The sequence below is a fragment of the Schistocerca americana genome, chromosome 2, assembly GCF_021461395.2.
Source record: "Schistocerca americana isolate TAMUIC-IGC-003095 chromosome 2, iqSchAmer2.1, whole genome shotgun sequence".
NCBI classification, from domain to species: Eukaryota; Metazoa; Arthropoda; class Insecta; order Orthoptera; family Acrididae; genus Schistocerca; species Schistocerca americana.
This window is the reverse complement of record NC_060120.1, coordinates 289,600,430-289,626,823: the sequence shown is the minus strand read 5'-3', so window position 1 is coordinate 289,626,823 and position 26,394 is coordinate 289,600,430. Positions and strand designations below refer to the sequence as shown.

The 26,394-nt window shown below is 39.5% G+C and overlaps 1 protein-coding gene across 1 annotated transcript in view; it reads right to left on the bottom strand.

Annotated features, from left to right (window-relative positions):
• Positions 1-26,394, bottom strand: part of LOC124594334 (succinate dehydrogenase cytochrome b560 subunit, mitochondrial-like) — a 56,311-nt gene that overhangs the window by 18,564 nt on the left and 11,353 nt on the right. The window contains exon 3 of the mRNA XM_047132703.1: positions 5,308-5,504. Within this exon, the coding sequence (XP_046988659.1) occupies positions 5,308-5,504 (197 nt within the window). The remainder of the gene's footprint in view (positions 1-5,307; positions 5,505-26,394) is intronic.

Here is a 26,394-nt window from a genome sequence, read left to right as displayed (position 1 = left end):
AAACTGACACACAAACAAAATACAGAGCTTCTATTTTTGTGTGTGTGTGTGTGTGTGTGTGTGTGTGTGTGTAAGTTTTCAACTTCGGAAGAGGCCTTTTGGCTGAAAGCTTAATTGTATAGCAGTCTTCTCATTGTGTCTGTCTGTGACTCAGAGTCTCCCCTATATGATGTGTAACAATCTATCCCTTTTCGTAATATTATTGTTATTTATTCGGACTTCCCACTGATTAATATCATCATCTTCATAGTCGTGTGGGAGTCACTTTCGATCAAGATTTTATTTACTCCGCAGGGTCAATCCAAATGAAGTGGTCCAATAAAAATTAAGTTGGTTGCTTGACCATTTTTAAATATTTTAAATTTTTTTTATATGTGATTACCCTATAATTGAGAAGTTCAAAACAGTTTTTTTTAAAAAAATTTACCTCTCACCTTTACTGAATGGTGGCCATTTTCATTTGTAAGTGCGTGATGATGATTCAGTTTAGAGACGTTGGCAAAAATATATCTCTGCACTGGGTTAAGTTACAACATTGCAATTGACATGATAGTTTTTAGGAAAGTGTCCTGTACAACGTTGTCTATTACACAAAATACCCTAAATTCAAAAACAACCAGTCAAAATGACCTCCAAAGTTTGGTATCCAAGTTTTCAAAAATCCACTTTTTAGACCCCCCCCCCCCCCCCCAAAAAAAAATTAAAAAAAAAAATAAATAAATAAAATAAAAACACCACAAGGAGTGATTTATGAGAGGTTTTTCCTATAGTTAGATATCATACACTCCTAGCCTCATATAGAGCAAGGACACTTTCAAATGTTTCCTTAATTATTAATGAATTTTTGGAATTTGATATTTTTAAGTTTGGAGTTAGTTATCTAAGGTGGGACTGGATATAAAAATATGATTTTTGCAGTTTGTACACTTATATGATAGCAACGTACTGTAAAAATTTCAACATTGATATCTGGCTATGTACGAGTTTTTGAAAATGAGGAGATAATTCATATTACTCTACAACTGATCTTATGGCTGTTGCCTATTCATGTGTGATATTGGCAGGATATAATCAATTATTATTGAAGTAAGGTGTTTATTTATATACAAAAAGTGGAAACTTCACTGAAATTAACATTTATGTTATTCTGACATACTTAAAACAAAGATTTTCAATTAACATCCTTCGAGATGTGACTGTTCCTAAACCTGTTGGTGAATGTTAAGAACACTTATTTCTTCAAACAGCTTCTGTGATATAGAATAAGCCCTGCCAGTTGCTGTAGTAAGTTTCCTGAAAACATTTTTCATTTGTATCCAAACTTTGTCACTAACAGATTTCTTGATTTATGTTCTTGGGCCAGCAGGGTGGTAAATATGCACAAAAACATCATTGTTTTCCAAACTTAATCTTTCAACTTCTGCAAGCCACCACTGGCCATCACACACATGCCACTATGTCATTCAACATTAAGGACAGAGACGTATTTTTACTGCCACAATGATCCTCATAAATTTTGGTTTCTGATGTTACACATCATCGAACCAAGTTTTCTGCAATGCCAAGGAACTTGTAAAAATGCCTTGTTCCTTTTATTGCTATACAGTTTTCAAATCTGGTTTGAAGTGTTGTTTTCATATGCAGAACCACTTCTTTCTTAATCAGAAAATAGGTAATGCCTTTAATATTATCCTTGCAAAAGACATACACGTCCTGTACTGCGAGAATTTGGTCTGTGGCTGGTCTTTGTAGGCTGGCTTTATTTTTCACATTTTGTTGTACCTCTTACTCCATCACGTGCATTTTTATCATGGCAAGATGCAAAAAAGTGCCATTCAGCCTCCAATCCAAAGTCTACTTCGTGGTTGCATAGATTTGAAAAATTCTGTTTGTTCTTATACTGCCTACCACTTCCATCTGAAAAGTATCCGCTTCTCAACCTAGGGAAAATTTTCTTTTATGAAATTTATCACATACTTTTGTAACAAATGTACAGGCAAAGTGTTGTGCTCCAAGTAGTCACTTAGAATGCAAATTGAAGAACTGAAAACTTCATCTTTCTCATTTTTAAAGTAGAGAATAAATGGATGCACTGTTGCCTGGTAATTGACCCAGTGGTACCCTTCTATTGCATCCTGAATCAGAAATGTAAAATTTTCTGCAAAATCAGCTAGCACTATGCATTCAGTTTCATGAAGTTGTGCTTTTTTGTCCTTCAAAAACTTACTTTGGATTTTAGGAACATAGTGATGACTTTTGAGTTTTTGTAAGTTATCAATTAAATATTCCAAGTACTCTTACTGAGATTTAACCACTGTTATCATCTCTGCCCTGTCAGTTGTGACCCAATGTTTGAAGGTAATACTGTCTGGCATTTCATCATCATATTCCTGAAACAATTCAAAAACGGTTTCCTTACCAGGGAATTTATTACACAAACTCATCATGCAGTCATAACTGTTGGTGACACTAGTAACTCTTTGTAGTTAAGATCACCGAGTTTTGCACCATAAATCATCACTTTGACATTTTGATGATATAAACGAACACATACGGAGCGTGTCCCTGAGGATCCAGCCAAAATACACCACTTAGGGCGAAGACCAAAAAATGTTGACCTTCCAATTTTGCATTCAGGATGGGAATTTTTGAAAGCTGCATAAAGTTCATTTAAATTTGACAGCACTACCTGTTTCTGCTTTGTTACCTTTTTGCAACCTGGGCACATTCTACTGTTTTCATCACCTTCAATAACCTGCTGGATCTTTTTAATTGTTTCTTCACTTATATCTACTCCTTTCTTCTTTCCTAAAACTGGAAGAATGCCTTGCTCTTTCACTAATTTTCGGGTTAGTTTAACCAAATGATGAGAAATGTTTAATCCATTATCTATTTTTCTCTTGACCATGAGTAAGGGAGCAAACTTAAAATTTTAGCTTTTTCCTCTTTAGATGTCACTGAACGTTTAATTTTCAACTTCTCTATTAAGCTCAAATATTCAGTGTCAGATGATGCTGGTGGTCGCTTTTCTTCTTCTTTAGAAACAATGTTGGTATCTGTATTATTAAAGCATGATTCCAAGCCTTTTCTAATTTTGTCTGAAATTTGTTGTACCTTATTTTCAATAGCTGATTTTCTTTACTGCTACTTAATTTTATTATTTTCAACGCAGGAGATACGTCTAACTTAGAACAAGCAAAATCCAATATGCTAACAGCTTCCTCATTAGGAATATAAATGTCATTAACAAGGTTACATGATTTTGGTTCTGGATTCACAACAAATATTTTTGAGTAACAATTTGGGCACAGAGAATTTCCAGGGATCACATTGTGTTTCACTTGAGAAGCTGTTTCACTCTCACATAACAAGGACAAATGTTCAATTTTTATTTCTCTCAAACCTTTAGTAATAGGCTTTTTATGAACTTTAAGTGGATCACAGCTCTTTCTTCCAAAAATGTCGTCGTGCTTCAGAATATATTTCTTCACATGATACTCAAACACTGATGCTACAGAAGAACTTACACGAAATTTAAACAAAGTTTGTCTAACTTCATCAAAGTCACTGAAATTTTTCAAGTTTTTTGAAACTGAACCATAAACTGTTTTGTGACACACATCACTTGCTATCTGTCTAACAGAGCACTGTTCATACATGTTACTGCATTCCAGTTAATCTCTCACAATTAATTACAAATTACACACAGAACAAAGCACGTAACACGTTCTACACTCTCTAAGTATGTACATCCACTCCAACAAAGGTTTCAGAACAGACTGACTACAACAATTCCACACCAAGAAATACTGTACTTCTACTATGCAACACTCAGCAATCATGTACTGCTTTATTGACAACAAACCTAAACATAAATGGGCATTTTTATTACCAAATAACAAAAGTGAAAGCTCCTATTGTTTAATACTGCATTATTAAAAATAAACAAACTAAATGAATATTGGGTGATCGCATTAACTAAATATATGTCACAATTAAATTTTATTACAATGAAACAATAAACCATTTAAATAGGCAACAGCCGTAAGATCAGTTGTAGAGTAATGTGAATTATTTCCTCATTTTCAAAATTTCATATCTTTGTTCACAGTCAGGTATCAATGTAGAAATGTTTACAGTACATTGCTATCATATAGGTGTACAAACTGTAAAAAATAGTATTTTTATATTCAGTCCAACCTGAGATAACTAACCCCAAACTTTACAAAAAATAAAAATTTTCAAATTGCAAAAATTCATAAAAAATTAAGGAAACATTTGTAAGTGTTCTTGCTCTATATAAGGCTGGTAGTGTATGATATCTAACTACAGGAAAAAAATAGACACTCATAAATCATTAATTTTAATTTTAATCATGAACAGCCTTGAATAGCCTAGAATTTACCTAGGTTTCAGTCGGGATAACCCAACCTTCTTCAGAATAACAGTATCTGGAGTTCCAGTACAGCACTCGTTTAAAATTAATATTTATACAGTTGCTGACAGGGCCGCGAAATGTTGAAGATATTTAAGTTCTCATAAATCACTCCTTGTTTGTTATTTTTGGAGGTCATTTTGACTGGTTATTTTTGAATTTAGGGTATTTTGTGTAATAGTCAATGTTGTAGAGGATACTTTTCAAAAAACAATCATGTCAATTGCAATGTTGTAACTTAATCCAGTGCAGAGATATTCCAATTTTCACTAATGTCTTCAGACTGAAAAATCGTTGCACGCTTACAAATGAATATGGCCGCCATCCAGTAAAGGTGCAAGATAAATTTTTTAAAAAACTGTTTTGAACTTCTCAACTATAGGGCAATGACATACAAAAAAATTAAAATACTTAAAAATGGCCAAGCAAACTTCATTGGGCCACTTCATACGGATTGACCCAGCAGCTGACTAAATGCTCCTATTCTATTGTGTATATTATTAGTACTTACCTTCTGATTTTAATAAATATCCTTGTATGTAATTATATTTATAAAAAGTTCAATATGTTACCAAGTTAAATTATTTAGGTATGCAAAATAACTGCAAGGAAACTTTATCAATAATGGTCTGTTTCTGATACTTGGCTCCATCCTCAAATGATCACTGTGAATTTGGGCTTGCCATATTTTCAAAGTGATGATTATTACTTTTTAGGGTTTGTGGTGCTGTCTTGCAGGACTTTACGTCAGCTGTGTTTTCTGTTAAGGAATGTATGCAGATATGTCTTAAAGAATACAATATTATGGATCATTTTGTAAATTAGAAAATAAATTATTCTTATGGCCGATGTAACTGTCCACAAATTTTTACCTAAGCCCAACGTTGTCATATAGACACTCAACGCTAGTCCCGTCATTCGATGGGATATTGAAAGCACCGTTGTCAGCTGGTATTTGATGATGGTAAGATGAGGTGACTGCGGCCGTCCCAGTCTAGCGTTTCGCTCATCGTGGCTCTCACTGGGAGGTGGTTCATACTGAGTTACTCTCAGTGAAACACAACGACACCTGCAGAATAGACACACATATTGAGATGAGCCAAATGTAGTTTGCATATTACATATAGTATGTGGAGAATAGTTTATAACAACAGAAGCAAAAATATCTATACATATTATAAATTGCAGTCCCTCGCTACATTTTTGTCTGTATGTGATGGCTAATCTCTGCAACTATTGTAAGGATTTTGACAAGACAGTCAAATTCATGATGTTTGTATATTTCACTACATATTATGAACAAGATGTACAGCCATAGATACTTAGTGCTACCCAAGCTGAGATTGCTCGATAGCAAAATATAGAATGATGGGCATTGAGTGTATTGAAGAGATACCATTATAATCTCATCTATTTTTTTCTTTTTTTTTTTGGATCTGGGGTGTGAAACAGCTGAGGTAATAAGTGCCTAATCATGATTTAAAATGGGCCAGGAAAACCATTCTTTGGGTCTTGAAGTTAGTTGATACTTTTGAACCTAAACAGCATTAGCAGGTGGTTAAAACTATAATGAATAATTAAAGTGAACCTGAAACACCAATTATAAGAAAAAAAACCCATAGTGGTAAGGTAAAATGAACAATTACAATGACCATCCTGTTTAAGAGGTTGTTTGGGAAGAATTTCTAAGACAACCGGTATCTACAGTTGAAAATTAAATATCCTCCATCATTTTACGACAAAAACACATTAAAGTGTGAAGGGTTAAAGGACTGACATTCGGAAGGTAGGAAGTTTAACTTCCAGCCGACAGCATAGTCATTACAGACAACTGACATTGGGTTCGCAAGTGGCGCACCGTCAGTTGTTTGTTGCAGTGAGATCAAAATTATGATGGGGTCACTGCTTAACACATGATGATGGCTGAAAGGACAGTGATCAATGTGTGGGCTAGCTAAAATTATCTCCTCGCAATGAGAGGACAAGACAAAGTCCCCAGAGCTGTAGGAGGAGTTTCATCTCACGTAGCTTGTTCCCACAGAGAGAGATGATCAGTATTCACGTCAGAGTAATAGAATGTTCCTACATGAAGCAGTGCTGAGAGAGCCCGAGGGGACAGAACTGCTAGAAGAATGGGGTAGCAAATCAACAGCCTTCGCAGTAGTGTTAACAGTCTCATCCCCGACACCCTGATGTGCCTAAGAGCCTGTACAAATGACACAATGGCCAGCATTAGTGAGTGAGTGAAAGCATTCCTGGATCCAGTGTACTGTATATAGGATTGTATGTATACATCAGACAGCGGATCTGGGCAGCACTGAGAGAATCAGAGCATACAACAGATTTACAGATTCCACACAATGCCAGCAAACAGAGCGCCTGAGATGCCCGCAGGAAACAGTCAATAATAGGTTTTATTGCTGAAATATCGTTATAGTCGGCACTGAAATGTAAATTATACTGTCCTGGATAAAAGGGTCTAATAAAGCCGAACCCATGCACTCATCTTTTAAAAAGTTCCTAATCAAGTGACGCAGGCAGCCTCGTTGCCTCTGCCTGTAAACTGTATGAAGGATACCTGTACTCCAGCAAGTGTCACAGGCCTTTTCCAAATCAAAAATACATCTGCAATCTGGTAATTCTGCAGAAAGTTGTCGACGATATGAGTCAAAAAAGTGATGAGATGGTCAACGACAGTGTCATGACTATGAAAGCCATGTTGGACATTTGTTAGCAATTTTTGTTTCTTCAGCCCTAATATCAGCAGCTGGTGATTAATTGTTCCATCACCATGCACACATTACCGGTGAGGGAAATGTGACTGTAGCTGAAAGGAACGTGTCTGTCTTTAGCATGTTTAGGTTTAGGGATTATGGTGACTTCATGTCAGTTTGCAGGAAATATACTATTTTCCTAAATAAAATTTTAGGTGTGCAGGAGAAAACACCACTGACAGAGAGGTGCTGCAACATCTGAATGTGAATGTCACCTGGTTTCAGGACAGAACAACACACTGACGAAAGGGCATGCTCTAGTTCCTTTGCAGTAAAAAATGTATTGTAGCATTCATGATTATGCAAAGTGAATGAGATCTCCCAAGCCTCTCTCACTCACTTCCAGGATAGGGAGTTGGAATGACAGTGGGTGGAGCTTGCTGGCCTAAACTGTTGAGATACTGACAGAATTATTTGCAACAGTAAGACTGGGTATTGGAAGGTAGACCTTTCTGCCAGCAATGTGATAAAGTTTACCCCAAATGACAGTACAGGGAGTAAAATGATTAAGAGAACTAACGAAAGAGACCAAAGAGGTTTTTTTTTTTTTTTTTTTTTTGCTGTCTCTGATAGTATGCTGGCTCTCTGCACACATTTGTATATATTCGTCAAAGTTCTCCACTGTGGGATGGCATTCAAATACAAAGAGACCATGTCATCGCCCACGAATCACGGTTCAGCATTGCTCAGTCCACCAGGGAGCTTGGGTTTGTCACAGGAGGGAAGATATTCGAGGTGTGGAAAATTAGTGGCAGTTAGAGTATCATTCATAAGGTACTCTACCTGGATCTCAATGCTGAGGAACAGTTGTTTGTCAAAGGTCGCCAATAAAGAGCAGAGCTTCCAGTCAACTTTAGAAAGCTGTCAAGTCATCTTAAGCATAGGTTGAATGTGGCTGAGCAAACAAACTGTGCACCATGGTAGATCATTGTGTGTGTGTGTGTGTGTGTGTGTGTGTGTGTGTGTGTGTGTGTGTGTGTGGGGGGGGGGGGGGGGGGGGGGGGGGGGGGGGAAAGAACCGGTCCACAATATTTGTAAGGAGCGAGCCCCTTGCACATGCTCTGAGAGAGTCGCAAATTGGATGGTGGGCACTGCAGTAACTGAGCGGTAAGAAAAATGCAGTGGGCTGGGCAGTAAGCTGTAGTATGCCTACTAGAGTCCTGCATGACCGAGTAAGCGAGCACAAAATACGAGGTGGGGCGAGCACACCCTAACTGGATAGGCTGCCCGCACTAGTTCTGGTGACCGAGCATAGTAGCCGTGACTGAATATGTAGCATGTAACTTCAAACATATTACACATGTCATTATCTGTGTGAGACTGCAGCCAGTAAGGGCTTCTCATTTATGGTGTCTCTCTCTCTGTAACAATGCAGCGCGAGGAAGCCAGTGCAGGAAGACGTAAGATTGAAACCAATGTTTTACACATTGAAGAAACGGGAAGGTCTAAAAAGCCAAGTATGGAGTACATTTCTGTTGGTTGTAGACGAAAACAGTGCATCTACTGGGTACACATTGTGCATAAACTGCTCCACACTATTGTGTTTCCAGTCGGGAACCGTTCATTTATAGAAACACAGTTGCAAGAAACCTCACAAAGATACAGCTCCTTCAGGGATACCGGCAATAACAAAACATAGTAATACAGCAAAGTGTGTTCCAATGTGTGCTAAAGATATCAGACCTTTTAATGCTGTTTCCGGTGAACGTTTCAGAGAACTAGGCCAAGAATTAATACATCTAGTTGCACATTATGGAGATGCGCAGATGTCATGCCACATCCCTCTACTATAAGCAGAAATGTCAAAGAACAAGCTGATGCAATAGGAAACAGCATAATGCCTTCTGTTATTGTGGAAGTTATTAATAAAACATGTGCTGGGACAGTTGATATGTGGACTGATTCGCATAATCAGGTGCACTATTTGACGCATACAACACATTACATTAACACACATTGGTCTCTTGTGAACATTGTTTTATTTGCAACAAAATTCCCGGACGTTAAGAAGACGGAAGTAAATACTATGAAAGAAATTGAAGAGAGGATGGCTGATTGGGACAATTCACCGGACATGTTGCACAGTTTTGTTTCTGTCTCCGACCAGGGTGCCAATGTAATAAAGGCTTTGGAAAATCACGAAAGGATTCCTTCTGCTCCTCATTGTATAATCACTTAGCCATACTTTCAAAGAAGATAACTTCTTGTCAAATCATGCCCCGAACATCGCATCAACAATAAATACTGAAAAATGCATTGTAAGGTACATTAAGAAAAGTGGCCTTTGCTCGTCTTTGAAATCATCGTTGAAACAAGAGGTCTACACATGCTGGAACAGCTTGTACACTATTCTGGAATCCTTACAAACTCAGTATAATGAAGTTGCTGTCTTGGTGATGGCGCTTACAGATTGAAAAACTGCGCATTTCCTGAGACCATTTAAAGAAGCCACAGATGAATTAGAAGGAGAAAAAGAACTGACAATCCAGTTAGTTGTTCTTTGGTTTCACAAACTGCAACAAATTTTCAGTGTCAATGACACTGACTGTCAAGTGAGTAATTACTGCAGTTAAAAGCACTGTTTCATTATGATATGCGATAGATTTATAATTAACTAGTGTAACTGATGTGTACTAACATATGTATTTTTCAACAGGAGGTACAAAGGATTAAAAATCGAGCCTTGACTTTCGTTTGTGAGAAGATTGTGATCACTTCCAGACATAAAATTGCTTCGTTTCTTTGGCTATCTTTCCGTGATTTAATAGGCTTGAAATAAATGAAAAGCAGGAAATTCTTAGCAATGTGTGACAAATGTGTGCCACTTACGCAGGTACAACATGCAATCGTTAACATAATGGTTTTTGCATAGTTAGTGGATAGTGTATTATAGAGAAACGGGAATGTTATAAATCATATAATATTTCATTAACGTAAAACACCTCGTTTTTACGGGAACGTTTCGATGATTTCCACATAAGTTCTGTATTACTTGTTTCTTTTTTTATTGTCATAAATCCTTCAAATACTGTGTCATCACCACCCAGAAAGAGAGATCGTTTCAAGGAATGGAGGAACAACACATCATCCGCAGCAGATAAAGTAGATCTCTACATTTTAATGCACCCCGGAGATGATGATGACACCTTAAAGCGGTAGAGCAGACCTGAAACAGATCTGCCAGGCCTGGCTGCAGTTGCAAGACTTATTTCATGTATCCCAGCAACAACCACACCTAGCGAAAGATGCTTTAGTAAAACTGGCATGTTACTAATAAATCGCCGCAGCCAACAAAATCCGGAGCGAGTTAGTGATTTACTACTGATCAACAATAACTATAATTTTGTTTCTGTTGCAAACAAGTGAAAAGTATGACAAGTTACACCTATAAATGTTTAATGTTCTTTGTATGCTTTCTTTATGCAGATAGTTGCCTTCTAGATTACAGGGACAGCACTTATTTAATGTTTCCTATTAATGAAAGGAAAAATATATCTTCTGTTTGGAAATGAGACTCGTCTTCTATCCCCGAGTGTACTGAAATATCATTTTACTTTCCAAGTGCTTTATAAATTTAGCTGTGTCGCGTTACTTTTGTATTAAAAGAAAGAGAGAGAGAGAGAGAGAGAGAGAGAGAGAGAGAGAGAGAGAGAGAGAGAGAGAGAGAGAGAGAGGGGGGGGGGGGGGGGGTTGGGATTTGTACAGTACAGCGCAGCGAGCCGGGGCGAGGCAAGCTGAGCAGTCAGCGGTAACCGGTCATGCTTGGTTATCCGCGTGTCCGGAATCCGGACAACAGACATGAGGCGAGTGCTTGGCCGAGCCAAGTCGTGTGGGGCCAGACACAAGCGGCTCGGTCCCCCCGTCAACAGGCGAGCCGTGACTGGTCAAACATTGAGCGTTGCAGCACTCTAATGCCTACCCTGCTAAGAACAAGTAGGGGGTACATAAATATTGTGAAGAAAAAATGTAATTGCTGATGGGGAAATACAAACAGCAACAGCTTGTTAACTGGGTTTTCTATGGAATGAAATGGCTACAGATATCATCTTAGCTGAGCATCATTACATCCCAGGGAGCTAGAGTTCCTTCCTTAAGAGGCAGGTTATAGTGTACTGGGCTGAAGTGTGAAAGGTAAAAGTAATCTCATTTCTTGCACGCTTAGAACAGCTGGGGATTGTGAAAATGGTAGCAGCTGCAGTTCTTCTCTACGGCCTCTGATGCCAAGTACATTCCACTGAAAGATAGCCTTATTTAAGTAAGAGAGATGCAAGTTACTATCACCTTTGCAGTTTATGAGTGCCTGGTTTCACGTCTATTGGAATAAAGAGTTCAGAAGCAAGAAGAGTTCAGAAGCAAGAGGATCCTACTTTATTATTTTTTCAGAGGTAGGGATTTCCTCACAGGCTCAATATGCTGCCTGTAAGGAACAGGATTGGTGTGCAATTTGCACTGCTGAAATGAGAGTTCGCCAAGCGGTGTTTTTGCATAGGATCTCAGATTTGGGTCCTGTCCCTGTTGCGAATGGATCACGGGAAAAACAATAGATGGTAAGGCTCCGTGTGAGCTCTGATATTTCTAATTTTAAGTTTGTGGTCTTTTCACGAGACATATTTATGAGAAAGCAATACATTGGTCAACTTCCGGAAAAGTATGCTCTCAGAACTTTAACAATAAACTACAGCATGATGCTTTCTTAATATATCTGCCACTAGAGTTGGCTAAGCATCTCTGTGATGTTTTTGTGTTTACTAAATGAACCTGCAATGAAACACGCTGCTGCCGTTGTTTGGATCTTCTCTACTTCCTGTGTCAATCTTATCTGGAATGGTTCCCGACTGATGAGCAATATTCAAATATTAGCTGAACGAGTGATTTGTAGCTACTTTTTTTATTGATGGAAGGGGTTTGTTATCCATGTATTTGTAATATGTTACATTTTTTTATGTCGACGGTCGATTGCCATTTCCTGCACCAGGCGTCGATCCTCTGCAGGTCTTCATCCATTTCAATACAATTTTCTAGCATTATGAATTCTCTCCGTACACTACCATCCACGAAAAGCCATACAGAACTTTTGACGTTATCTGCTAGGTCATTTATACGTATTGAGAAAAGTAATGTTTCTATAACACATCCAAAGTTACTTTTACTTCTCAAAGCTTCTCTCCACTGAGAATGACTTACTGTGTTCTGCTTGCTAAAAACTCTTCAATCCAATCATGCTAGTCTGATATTACGAATCCTCATATTTTGTTCATTAGGTGGCAGTGCGGAACTGTACTGAATGACTTTCAGAAATAAAGGGACATAACACCTACCTCAATACCTGTGTCTACTGCTTTTTGGGTCTCTTAGACAAACAGAACATGCTGGGCTTCACATGAACATTGTTTTTGGAATCCTTGTTGATTCCTACAAAGATTTTAGGCTTCCAGAAATTCATAATAAGTGAGCATATACACACTGCATTTGAAGGACAAGGATTCAAGCTTTTCTGGCCAGATGTATGCAGAAAACTTTCTCAGGAGTATTCCCTCTTAAATCTTTGTTCTTTTGTATGAGTTACAAGATACTACCCTTGTGTGCATAAAAGTTTTATAGTGTTTCTGCTGGTACAGCAGCGGTGCACGAGGATGCTACTTTAAAGCTCACAGACTTCTGTCTTTTGCGGCACGGAGCTGGAGGCCTGTGTGACCATACCCTTTTCCGGCTGTGGTGAGGCAATACTATCTATGTTTACATTTGGATACATCCTCCGCAAGCCATAGTACGGTGTATGGCAGAAAGCACCATGTTCCAATTGCAAACTGAGTCAGAGAAAAATGACTATATATAAGCCTCCGTATAAGCCCTAATTTCTCTCATCTTAGATTTTTGGTCAGTACGTGAAAAGTAAGTTCGTGGCATTAGAATCATTCTGCAGCTGGACTAAAATGAAGTTTCCATAAATTTCCTCAACAGTGCCTGGTGAAAAGAAAGATGTCTTCCCTCCAGGGATTCCCATTTAAATTTACGAAGAATCTCCACAACACTTGCGTGCTGATCAGATCTACTGCTAACAAATAAATCAGCATGCCTCTGAACTACCTTGATGTCTCCCTTTAATCCAATCTGGTGGTGATTCCAAACAGTCTAGCAGTACTTAAGACTGGGTCACACTACTGTTCTATACACCTTCTTTATAGAACTTCCCCAAAATTTTCTCAATAAAATGAAGCTGACCATTCACCTTTCCTACTATTAATCTGACATACTCCCACTATTTCATATCGCTTTGCAACATTAAGCCTAGATATTTAATCAATGTAACTGTGTAAAGCAGCATACTACTACTGCTGTATTCGAATGTTAAAGGATTGTTTTTCCTATTCATCCATATGAACTTACATTTTTCTAGATTTAGAGCAAGCTGCCATTCATCGCACCAACAAGAAATTTAGTGTAAGTCATCCTATATCCCCTTCCTAGTCAATCAATAACAACACCTTCATGTACACCACATCACCATTAGCAAACAGCCATAAATTGCTGCCCACCCTGTCCATCAGATCATTTATGTACACACTGAATAAGAGTAGTAGTCCTACTGCGCTTCCCTGGTGCACTCCTGATGAACACTTGCCATCGAGGTCAATGTACTGGGTTCCATTACTTATGAAGTCTTTGAGCCACTCTCATATCTGGGCACAAATTCCGTACCCTTGGACTATCATCAACCATCTGTAGTGGGGCACCGCGCCCAACACTTTACAGAAATCTATGAATATGGAATCTGCCTGTAGCCCTTCATCCATAGTTCGTAGGATGTCACATACGAAAAGGTCCACCTGAGTTTTACATGAGCAATGCTTCTTAAATACACGCTGATTTGTGGACAGAATCTACTTTGTCTAGGAAATTTATTACATTCAAACTTAGAATGTGTTCAAGAATTCTGCAGAAAACCGAAGTTAACAATATTCTTCTGTAATTATGTGGATCCATTCTTTTACCTTTCTTACATACAGGAGTCACCTGCCCTTTTTCCAATCACTTTCGAGTTTGTGCTGGGTAAGAGATTCATGATAAATGTAAGTTAAGAAAGGGGTAATGCTACAGGGTACTCTCTGTGAAACCAAATTTGGATTCCATCTGGACCTGCTGACCTTTTTTTCTAACCCTTTCAGTTGCTTCTCTGTCCCAGTGATGCCTATATCTTTGCCCTACATGTGGGAGTCTGTGTGACAGTCAATCAATGGTAAGGTTGTTTGTATAATCCTTGTTGCGGGTTAATATTTGTAATTATAGACACTCTGGAAATATTGATTATCCTTGAATTAATGTTGTATTGGAATCATGGTGTTGTGTGTCCGTAATATTTTGGTGCCGAAGAAATTGCGATTTCCTGCGTGATTTCAACAATTAACGGCTTACTTCACGCTATAGGAAACAAGAGACGACGTCGGACCGCATCACAAGTTAAGTCCATTCCAATATAATATGATCGCATCAACTGGTTGCTTCAAAACAATTTTTGCGGCTTTGCATTGCAAACCTGAAACTTGCACTCAGAGTAGCTAGTTTTATTAAAAGGTTTTCGTTCACTTACGTTTGCGCGTACGCTGCTTGTTAAACGTTTAAGCTATTCACAAGCACACTCGTAAACAATCTTACAACAGCCATCTTTGGTAAGACATAATGCAGGACAAATCAGAGATACACTTAGCAAACTTCAAAAGAAAGCGAACTAGGGAGAGGACTAATGCTACGTGGTTTTGTGCGGCTGTTGATGCTTTTACCATAGAAAGCCCGTTTGATGGTTTTGAACATTACAGGGAACGTCTTCAAGAAACCCTAGAGAAGCTCGTTTCATTAGACGACGCTATTCATAATTTTCTCTCTGACGACGAATACAATGCAGACGTGCTCAGCTGTGAGGAATATATAGACAAAGTCAAACACGCTATACAGAAGGCTACAAAAGCAATTGATTACAAGCTTTCGGCCACAACGTCGCAGATGAATATCACGTCACCACCAGTGCTCACACAACCAACTTTATTCCACTCTGTCAAGCTACCAGCAATTAAGCTTGAGTCATTTTGTGGAGATGTCGAGATGTGGTCCCGCTTCTGGGAACAATTTGAATCGACCATTGATAAAGACCCTTTCTACAGTAAACAAACATGTTTTCCTACGAGGGTATCTGTCAGGCGAACCGAAGTTGCTAGTAGATGGAATACCTATAACGGCTAACACATACGAAGAAACAAAGAAAATTTTATTGAATAGATACGGAGATAGCAATCGCATTATACCTCGATTATTTGGATGCGCTAAAGCCAGTACAGTCAGCGACACCTGAAATGCTGAACAGTACATTACTGGAATGTAACTGTCATATTCAAGCACTGCGTGCCTTAGGAGAAGACGACGTAGCATACGGTAAAATTCTCACTCCGAAAATTCTGCGTTCATTTCCCGCTGAAATGTGCCAGAAATGGGTCATTCATGCTAGAAGAACCGAAGTAACGGAAGGAGATGTACTGAAACTACTTAAATTTTTGGAAGAAGAGGTTTGTGGTGCTCTCACTGCACAAAAGATTCGTACAGAATATCAGTCATCTCCTAGCTTCACGCCCACTGCAGCAGCGCTTCACATAAATTCAAAGCAAGCGAAAAATCCGCGTTAAGCCTAAAAGAGAAGTACCGGTACAACCGTATTGCGTATTTTGCAAAGCTCGCTCTCATTGGACCCAAGACTGCAACATAGTAACTCACAGCCAACAACGTATCGATAAACTAAAGCAAGATAATCGCTGTTTTATATGTCTAAACCAAGGTCATAATGCTAGAAACTGCAGTAAGAAGGGCAAGGTCTCGTGTTCTAAGTGCAAGAAAAGTCATCACAAAGCTATCTGTACTGACATTGCTGCCTCTTCTTCATCTTCTCAGCAAATTAGCTCTACATCTGTAGGGAGAATCGACGCAAGTTCAGCAGGTTTTAGTTATCTTCAGACAGCTCGAGTTTGGGTCAGTGGACCCGTAGGATTAAGCAAACTTACTCGCAGCGTTCTGGATAGCGGTAGTCAGTCAAGCTTCATTTCCAAGTTCCTGATTGATGAGCTAGGTTTAAGAACTACGGAACATCGTGATCTATCCGCCAACGCCTTTGAAATGCCGTCTGCAACTTCAACGCATCGTAGAGTCGTAGAATTCACACTACAGGGTATATGGACTAATTCCAAGACGTCTATGACTGCGTCTGAAAGCGCATACTCATTTTCCGCACACCCAACTGTGCCTTCCGATTTAAGAAAACTTGTATGCACACAGGGACTTCACTTTGCAGACCTAAGGGATGGTACATAAGATCTTCCCATCGAGATTCTTATCAGAGCAGATTACTAATGGAAAAACGTTAAAGATTCCCCTCCGATTTGACTAACGTCATCAGTTGTTCTGGTACCTTCCATTCTAGGTTGGATTCTTAGTGGAAGCAAATCAAACACCACAGCTAACCTTGTGACGGCAAACTACATCAGTTTAGAGACAGCGACAACAACAGACGATATTTTACGACGTTTCTGGAATTTAGAAACAATGGGAATCACAGAAGATGAAACAACAACTCTGAATCAGAAGGAATTGGCGTTATTGCAAGATTTCTCAAAGTCCTACTGCATCAAAGGCACAAGAAGAGTCGTGTCTTTCCCCAGAAAACCCAACGTTATGTTATCTAATAATCTTCAGCAAGCAGAGAAGAGATTTGCTTCACTGGAGAAAAAATTTACGAAGGACAAGAAACTGAAACAAATTTATGAGGCGCAAATAATAGAAAATATCAAGAAGAAACATGTGGAAGTCACCCCTTCTGGGCAGAAATTGTGTGACACAATTTATCTGCCACATCATGCAGTAAAGAAAGAAAAGTTAGGCGTCATCAAATGGAGGATTGTATTCGATGGTTTGTCGCACGACCAGAATGCACGTTCATTGAATGACTCTTTAGAAATAGGTCCTAATTTACTTCCTGACAATCTTTCAATATTACTGAGATATCGCCTACATCAAGTAGCCTTAATTGCAGATATCAAACAAGCATTTCTACAGTTAATTGTTCACAGGAAAGATAGAGATCTCAAGAGGTTTTTTTGGTACAAAGTAATTGTAGATCAACATGGAAACTATATTACAACTGAAGAAAGGATTACATACCGCTTCACCTCGCTACCTTTCAGACTTAACAACAGTCCGTTTCTTCTTGCAGCCATGCTGAAAGAACTTGCTGTAATGCACAAAATGAATTTTCCGCAAGCTGCTTTACTTGTTGAAGATAATATGTATGTGGATGATTTTGTAGCAGGTGCTAAAGATGACAATGCCGTATTTAACTTATATTATGAGCTTACATCACTCATGGGACAGATCAGTCTACCAATGGCAAAGTGGGCCACAAATTCAAGCCAACTGATTGGAATATGGCAATCAGAAGGTGTCATAAACACTACAGATACGCTCAATGTTGTTCACAACAATGTTACCGACAATGTTATAAATCGTCCTGCCACTAAGCAAGAAGTACTACTAAACACTGCTAGATTCTATGACCCATTGGGTTTGTTGTTGCCTGTATCCCTCACTGCAGAAATAATTTTTCTAGAAATTTTGTCAAGAGGAATTGAATGGGATGAGCTTTTACCCCTTGATCTTAGCAAATGCTGGCGAATGTGGGTATCAACATTGCAATCACGTTCACACACAAAAATGCCCCGATGGGATGGTGTATCTGAAAACACTGAGCCAGAAATCCATGTCTTTTGTGGCGCATCAGAAAAGGCCTACGGAGCAGACCTTTACATATGGTGCACCACAATAAATATGGTATCAGTCCATTTAGTTTGGAGTAAAAACCGACTAGCTCCCATCAAAAAAATAACTCTTCCACAGCTGGAACTTCTAGCAACACTTCTTGGATCAAGACTACTTCATTATTTCTGTTGGGCCACGAGCTATAATGCAAGTCGTGCAACATTGTGGACTGACTCAACTGTAGACTTAGGATGGATACAACATGACCCTAATTGATGGAAAACCTTTGTGCCAAACCGTGTTACGGTAATATGACGACTTAACAAATCCGTCACAGTGGAGGCACTGCCCTGGTGACGAAAATCAAGCTGATCTAACCTCCCGAGGTACCACAGCAGATAAACTTCACCATGCTTCTGTATGGTTCCATGGACCTGCTTGGTTAACAAAGAACAGAACACAGTGGTCTCAAATTTTACAGACAGAAGAGCACTCCTTGCCAGGAAAGAAGAAATTAACAGACCAAGCCTTCATGGTACAAACAATGATTCCTATTTTAACAGCTACACGGTACAGTAGCTACTTCAAGCTGTTAAGAGTTACAGAATGGGTACTTCGCTTTAAACAGCACTTACTGGATTCAAGCTGTTCAACAGCAACATTTTGCGCTCGAACTGCATGCACTATACAACAACATGCCTCTACCATGTAATTCTCAGATGGCTCGCTACAACCCATTCTTGGATAATGGTCTTATTCGTCTCGGTGGATGGCTGCAGTTTGCAGAATTACCCAGAGATCAATGCCACCCGATTCTTCTTGAAGGACATCATCATTTCACACGTTTACTGATCCAGCAGACTCACATTCGTTTGCAACACCTTGGAGTAAACATACTGTTATCTGAACTGAGAACAGAATTCTGGATCCTTAGAGCTCGACAGGCAATTAAACATGTTCTACACCGTTGCCTACCTTGTAAGATGGTGAAAGCTCACATTGTTCAACAAACTGAGGCTCCATTACCAGCTGAACGAGTTTCACCACTGAAACCATTTACAGTAACAGGTATTGACTTTGCTGGTCCATTATATGTCAGACAAGGACATATTACAAGGAAAGCGTATATTGCTCTATTCACATGCGCAACAACACGAGCCATACACCTGGAACTATGCTCAGATATGTCAACTGACAGATTTCTTCAAGCCCTACAAAGGTTTGTCGGAAGACGAGGAGCGCCCAGCACAATTTGCACTGATAATGCTACTACCTTCCATGCCATGCACTTAGAGCTGAAGGAGCTCTAGCAGGCTCTCATGGCAAGCAAGACGCATAAGTACCTCGCCCAGCAAGCCATAAGCAGCACTAAACTCTAGACCAATTACGCAAGGGGGAGAGGAATCTGAGCCACTGACGTCCACACATTTCCTCGTAAGTGATCGACTCACAACACTACCTACTGGCCCAGAATCACCAGTTAGAAAGGACTTGTCCAAGGTATTTCAACAGCTGCAGAAGATGGTAGAACACTTCTGGAACAGATGGAAGAAAGAGTATCTGATCCTGCTCAAAAACTTCCATGAAACTCATCAACGAAGGCCAGATTCAGGAAGACTCCAGTTGGGTGATGTCGTTCTTCTACAAGAGGATGTTCGTCCATGACACATGTGGAGGAAGGTGCAGATAGAAGATCTTCATGAAGGAAGAGATGGTAAAATACGAACTGTAACCTTGCGAACTTCAGAAGGATCCATAATCTCATGTCCCGTTCAACTGGTCATTCCTCTAGAAGTTGACCAGGGTGGGGAGGGTGTTGTGGGTTGATATTTGTAATTACAGACACTCTGGAAATATTGATTATCCTTGAATTAATGTTGTACTGGAATCACGGTGTTGTGTGTCCGTAATAATCCTTCTGCATGAATGCTTTCTTAAATTTAAAACTTCAGGTTTCCTTTTGCTGTCTTCTATTGCCACCCCAGGTTTGTCAACAAGCGACCAGTTAGAAACCTTCGACCAGTTTGTGATTTTATGAGAGACAGAATTTTCTCAGGTTCTCGGCAAGATCTTTCGCTAAGATATGACGGTGTAAGTTGTGTGCTTTGCGCACTGGTCTTCTTACTGACACGAACTGAGAGTGCAGCAAACTCTGCATTTTCCATATTCTATTATTAAACCACAGTGGATTTTTTCCATCCTTAAGCCACTTGCTCGGAACATACATCTCCAGCGTGCGATTTAAAATCAGTTTGAACTTCATCCATAACAAGTCTCTCATATTTGAACTAAATGAAGCCCATTCACTGTCTAAGTAGGAGGCTAACAACTGCCTATCTGCTTGCTCTAGCATAAATGCTCTCCTAGCCTTCTTGATGGATTTATTAACTTCAACAACTGTTGCTATAATGACATCATAATCACTAATACCTGTCTCTATACTTACACTGCCAATATTGCCAGGCCTATTTGTAGCTTCAAGGTATAAAATAATGATGAAGTCCCATACTCCTTGACAGAGCGTAGGGGAGGAGGTGGGAGACTCGCACCGCTGTACTAGGCAAGGTCCTAGCGGAGGTGGTTTGCCATTGCCTTCCTCCGATTACAATAGGGATAAATGATGATGATGAAGATGACACAACACCCAGACATATGGAGGCACGTGAAAATCCCTGACCGAACCCGGGACCCCGTGCTCGGGAAGCGAAACGCTACAGCGAGACCACGAGCTGCGGACAAAGTATAAAATATTTCCATTGTATGTTGGTTGTCTAGCTAGTAGTTCAAGGCAGTTCTCGGGTAATGTGTTCAAAAATATTACTCAAGAGTGTCAGTATCAGCAACATTGAATTCATAGGCATCATCCCAGTTTATACTCGGTAGCTTAGTCGCCTCCAACTAATACTGCACAAACTGGGTATTTCCGCACTACTGAATAAGTGTACTTTGAATAAGTCTACAACTGTCCATTAAATTTTGGGCATGCAGCTGCGCAAATCAAATTTCTTCCACTGATATTTCGGCTGCGTGACTTACTCTGAAAATGGCCGGACGTACGCAACCGAAATATCAGTGGAAGAAATTTTATTTGCGTGGTCGCATGCCCAAAATTTAATGGACCATTCATTATGCTGCGAAAAGTTGAAAATGCACAATTCTACAACTGTTATGGCAGAATCAGGTGGTCTCTCAAAATATATGATAACCGAGTTCATCTAGGCTTGTTACCGATGTCTAATAACTTCACAGATGACACAATTTCAACCTCGATAGACACAATATTTTTGTTGACAGTGATGAACATTTCCGCTCCTGTGGAGTCTGATTTGTTTTTCCGATATACGTTACATGCCTTGATAGATATTTGGAAGCCCTCTATTTCAGATTTCATTAAGTCCCCAGTTCCAAGAATAATTTGAATGTGACAACTTTCCTGGAGGGCACTAAGTTCAGGAGCTTTGTTACGACTACCAATAATTTTACAGTATTTTGACAATTATTACTTTGGGACCATCTTTTCACAAGTGATTGAAACAATTTTTGTGTCATACTATTTTTACATATTTACTATTTGCAAGGCATTTTCAGTGATCTGGAAAATGTCTAACTTTGTTTATACTATTTGCTTTATGTTCGGGATGTCGTATGTTGTATGTTTGGGATGTCTTATGCTATATGTTTAGGTTATAATGAGTACTTGCACATTCTTGCTTTTTTATGAAGTATAACTGAGTACTTGTTTTGATGTGTTCAATTCCTAGTGCTGTGAAAACAAAATTTTAAATGGAAGCAAGCAGATGAAGCACAACTTTAACAAAGGAAAAAGAACACATACAGATAATCATCCATGAAATCTGCAAGAACAACTTTAAATTATTACTACATGACAGGAAAGCAAAACCTCAAACAGCATAAACAAAATTATGCACATTTTCCAAGCCACTGAAAATAATAACAGTGAAACGTGCAAGGCGCAAAAACTGTGTTTCATTCAGTTGTGAGTAGATGGTCCCAAAGAAATAATTATCAAACTTTCACTATGAGGGTTATCGACTGGTGAGTGTTCATCAGAGGACCTCAAACTGCCACCTTTGCCTAAAAAATCCTGATGTCCACTCCGTAAGTACTCTGCTATCTAAGCTGTTCCTTTGTGTAGGGCACCCCTAACCTATCAAAGGGAGCCATAAAACTTTCTATCCTGTAACATAGATCCAGAAATCTGCAGTTGTGATCGTCATAGAACTAATGAAGCCTTTGGTTGATACTACATTTGGCTTCAAAGCAAAGTGTCCCCATCCACTGCAGCACTTCTGGTAGCCAAGTGAAGGAACAGGGGATGTCTTGAGAACTAAAGTGACAGGTGTTATTGGTACTGACATGAGCAACGAGTTGCTGACTACTGCACCCCGCATCCTCGATAGCTGCAGGGCCACTTCCACTTCTTGGATGAGGAACCCCAGCAGACACATTGAAGGAACATTGGATTTCTTTCCAGCCCTGGACCCTATTTCCTTCAGGGCTCCATAATGTGCGTAACATGGTAGTGTTTCAAAACAGCAGTAGTTGAGATCTTTTCCCTACATGGGTCTCCTGTACATCCCACTGATCATGGAACACAGGCTGTTAGCAGGATAAAGGAGCATCATCTGGTTCAGTTACCCAGTAGGTGGAAGCAGGTATGCAATCTGCCTCAAATGCATCTCTGTCACAGTTTCCACATTTGGTTGCTTTTTACAGGACATACAAATTTAATTGAAACACTGACACCATAGCGTCTCACAACAATCACCTCATACCCCTCTTTGATCTTTGACAGAAACATTGCATTAGTAGCTGTAAGGAATGGAGTATAAGTAGGCACTAATTCATTACCAACCCTCTTAATAACTTGATGTACTGCCTTTATGCTCTTAGTCAGAGAAGTAACCTTTCCTTTCTTCCTTAGTCAATCTGTCAAGGGGCCATGTGGTAAGCAAATTTGTGATTCAGTAAGCGATGGGCCACTACACGTACAGCGTACCTGAGGAGTAGTGTAGCTTTCAACAATTCTTAGCCCTGAAATGCACAATTTGCCTCGGTTCGCATTTAATAAGCAGCACATTGCAGCTGGAAGATTTGACATTTCCTTGATTTCTTTCCATGTCCATTTTTGAGACTGAGGTCGAGCAGATTGGCTCAGTGTAATCACTGTGATTTAATCACCCACGATTGCCAGTGTCTCCAACAGCATGCTCCTTCCTGATGGGAGTTCCACACACAAGGGTACTAACCCATTTTAGTGACTGTTCGCACCTCAGGGCACCACTTCCAAACTTCAGACAGAGTAATCAGTTGGAAATTGGGAAGGTACCGCGGTTCAGGTGATCACCCCTCCCGGGGCCTGGCTTTTACCAGAGGGTACATGCGATTCCTACCCTTCAACCCCAGTGGAGAGAATTATGCATTAAGGCACCCTTTATGCATCTCGTGCATTAGCCATGCTTCGGGAACAGACATGGAAGGAAAAGAGACAAAAAAGAACACCTCAAACTGTAAAGTGGAGGTAGAATGTAAGATAGAAAGGAAGCACAATGGGAAGTATGGTAGAAGGACAGACAAGCAGCACAGAAAAGGAAGTAGTACGGCAAGGGCTGGAGCCCCATGCTTGCCAATCCAATACTCACAAAAAGGGTGAGAGCCCCTGTGTGGGTCTCATCTATTACATTATTATTACTGTTAAACTCATATATAGTTCTCAGTACTTATATCCGAAGGATAATAATGGAACTCTTATTTAACAGAATGCGCTAAAAGGGAGACGACCCAAAGTTGCAGTTTGTTTACAACTAGTAATGAGTTTTATACATTTCCACACTTAAAATGTTGGTAAGTCATTGACGTACTCCGCTGAAATTGTTCAGATTTGTAATATTTCTTTTCTTTTTGAAATTCAATGCAAAATATGACAATTTATTAGTGTGCAGCAGTTACATGATACCAAAATTCATACAAATGTAATAACGTAACTACACCGAATAGCAATGAGACAAGGAAAGGTAATACCTGCAGCATAAGCTATGCTAAATTCTGCATTTGCAAGTTCACAAATGCAAACACTTTTAGGCTCCTTCCTTTCTTCACACTGTAAAATGTTTTTTCCATTGATTTTGTGCAAAATAAAATATCTGTGTCTACAAGATTATTCTGCAATTCACAATTAATTGCCTGGCAGAGGGTTCATCAAACCATCTTCACGCTATTTCTCTACTGTTCTACTCTCAAATGGTTTTCAAGAAAAATGAGCACTTAAATCTTTCTGTGGGAGCTCCGATTTCTCTTAGTTTACCATGATGATTTCTCTTATTTTACCAGGACGATCGTTTCTCCCCATGTAGGTGAATGCAAACAGAATATTTTTGCAATTGAAGGAGAAAGTTGGTGACTGAAATTTTATGACAAGATCCTGCTGGAATGAAAAATGCCATTGTTTTAATGATTCCACTCGAATTCAAGTTATCATATCCATGGTACTCTCTCCCCTATTTCCTGATAATACAAAATTAGTGCCTGCCTTTGAATATATAAAAATCAAGCAACAAAATAAGTGCATCATTAACACCACACACAAAAGAGAATGAAAACTTCGCTAGCTTTCACAGGAAATGTTTTAATGAGCTCTGGCCCCCACAAACACTAACACATGCACATCTGTAGCATAACAGCAGCCAGGACAATGTGTGTGTGTGTGTGTGTGTGTGTGTATGTGTGGGGGGGGGGGGGGGGGCACACATACACGTGCTCTCCAGCATGTGAAATTACTTCTTTTGAAAGCAGGCAAAGTTTTCTTCTCTTTTGTGAGTGCGCCTCTCAAAGACTCAATGCTTCTGCTATTTGGTGAGTGGTCTCATTTGCTCCTGTACTATTTACATTCTGCCTTACTATTTTTGTGGGCACTGACAGTTTTATTTGTGTAATGTCTTCAGCCTGTTAATCACCGACCAAAAATATATCCCCCATGCATTCATTTTCTCTCAAATATCACACACTGGTGTTGTTCCTTCTAATTCAAATTGTACATGGGACTATACCAGGCACAGTCTTCACATAAACACGAAATAGAAGGGTAAACTGGCTGGGCTAATATCAGGATACCCAAGAAAAGGGGAGATGGTCATGAGTATTTTTACTTAAGTCAGAAGGCAAACAAAACACTGTTACAGGACTGAATAGTAAGGGGTAGGATATCACAAATTTTTACTGAAACTCATTAATGTTACCACATTCAAAATCCAGTCATCCCAGAGGGAGAGGTGGAACCAGGAAACGAGTCAGTATGTCGCTAGTGGGGTCAGGCTGTCGACACTTTACAACACCATCCACTGAGTGAAAATAAGCATTCAGGAGGAGGGGGACTGCGACAGAAAACCAAATGAAGTGAGACAAGCATATTCGTTAGCTCATAAGACATGGCGCAAGAAACTCACTCTCTTACACAAGAGCCTGTAGTGAGAAACTGACAACACAGTTAATAGCCTGTTGCTCCCTTTAAATACTCCAGTGTTTCAGCTCTTATAATGAGTTTATAATTCGGATCAACGGCATTCACATTAACAACACACGATTCCATGATTACAATACTGTAGTGAATTAACATTGTGCAATAAAGTTTCAAGGGTCCAAAAATGGATGCCATTGTGGCTGTGGTGTATCTTGAAGATAGACAACTTCAAGAACTGGCTTTAAATGGCGACTCTCGTGCTATACTATAACCCCCTATGTATTGCTCCCATGGGGATAGTGAATACAAAATTAGAGTAATTCCAGCAAGCACAGAGGCATCCAGACAATCATTTTTCCCGCATTCCATACAAGAATGGAACAGGAAAAAATTGTAATAACTGGTACAATGGGATGTAGCCTTTGCCAAGCACTTCACAGTGAATCAAGGCAGGGACGGTAAGCAGTCTTGGCAACAAGCAAGAAGCCTGTCATTGGTGGAGAGGTAGTGAGGGAGTTTCGAATAGCATATTTCTAAAGTAACGACAGATTACTTACACAAAGAGCTGGGTGTAATACTTTGTACCCCACCCTCTAAAACATGGACCTTGCTCTGCTGATGGGGAGCCTCGAGTGCTTCAGTGATACAGATAGCCGTACCATAACAGGTGCAACCACAACAGATAGCTATCTGTTGAGAGGCACGACAAACGTGTGGTTCCTGAAGAGGGGCAGCAGCCTTTTCAGTAGTTGCAGGGACAACAGTCTGAATGATTTGACTGATCTGGCCTTGTAACATCAACCAAAATGGCCTTTCTGTGCTGGTACTGCAAATGGCTGAAAGCAAGAGGAAACTTAAAGTCATAATTTTTCCTGAGGGCATGCAGCTCTACTGTATGGTTCAATAACGATGATGGT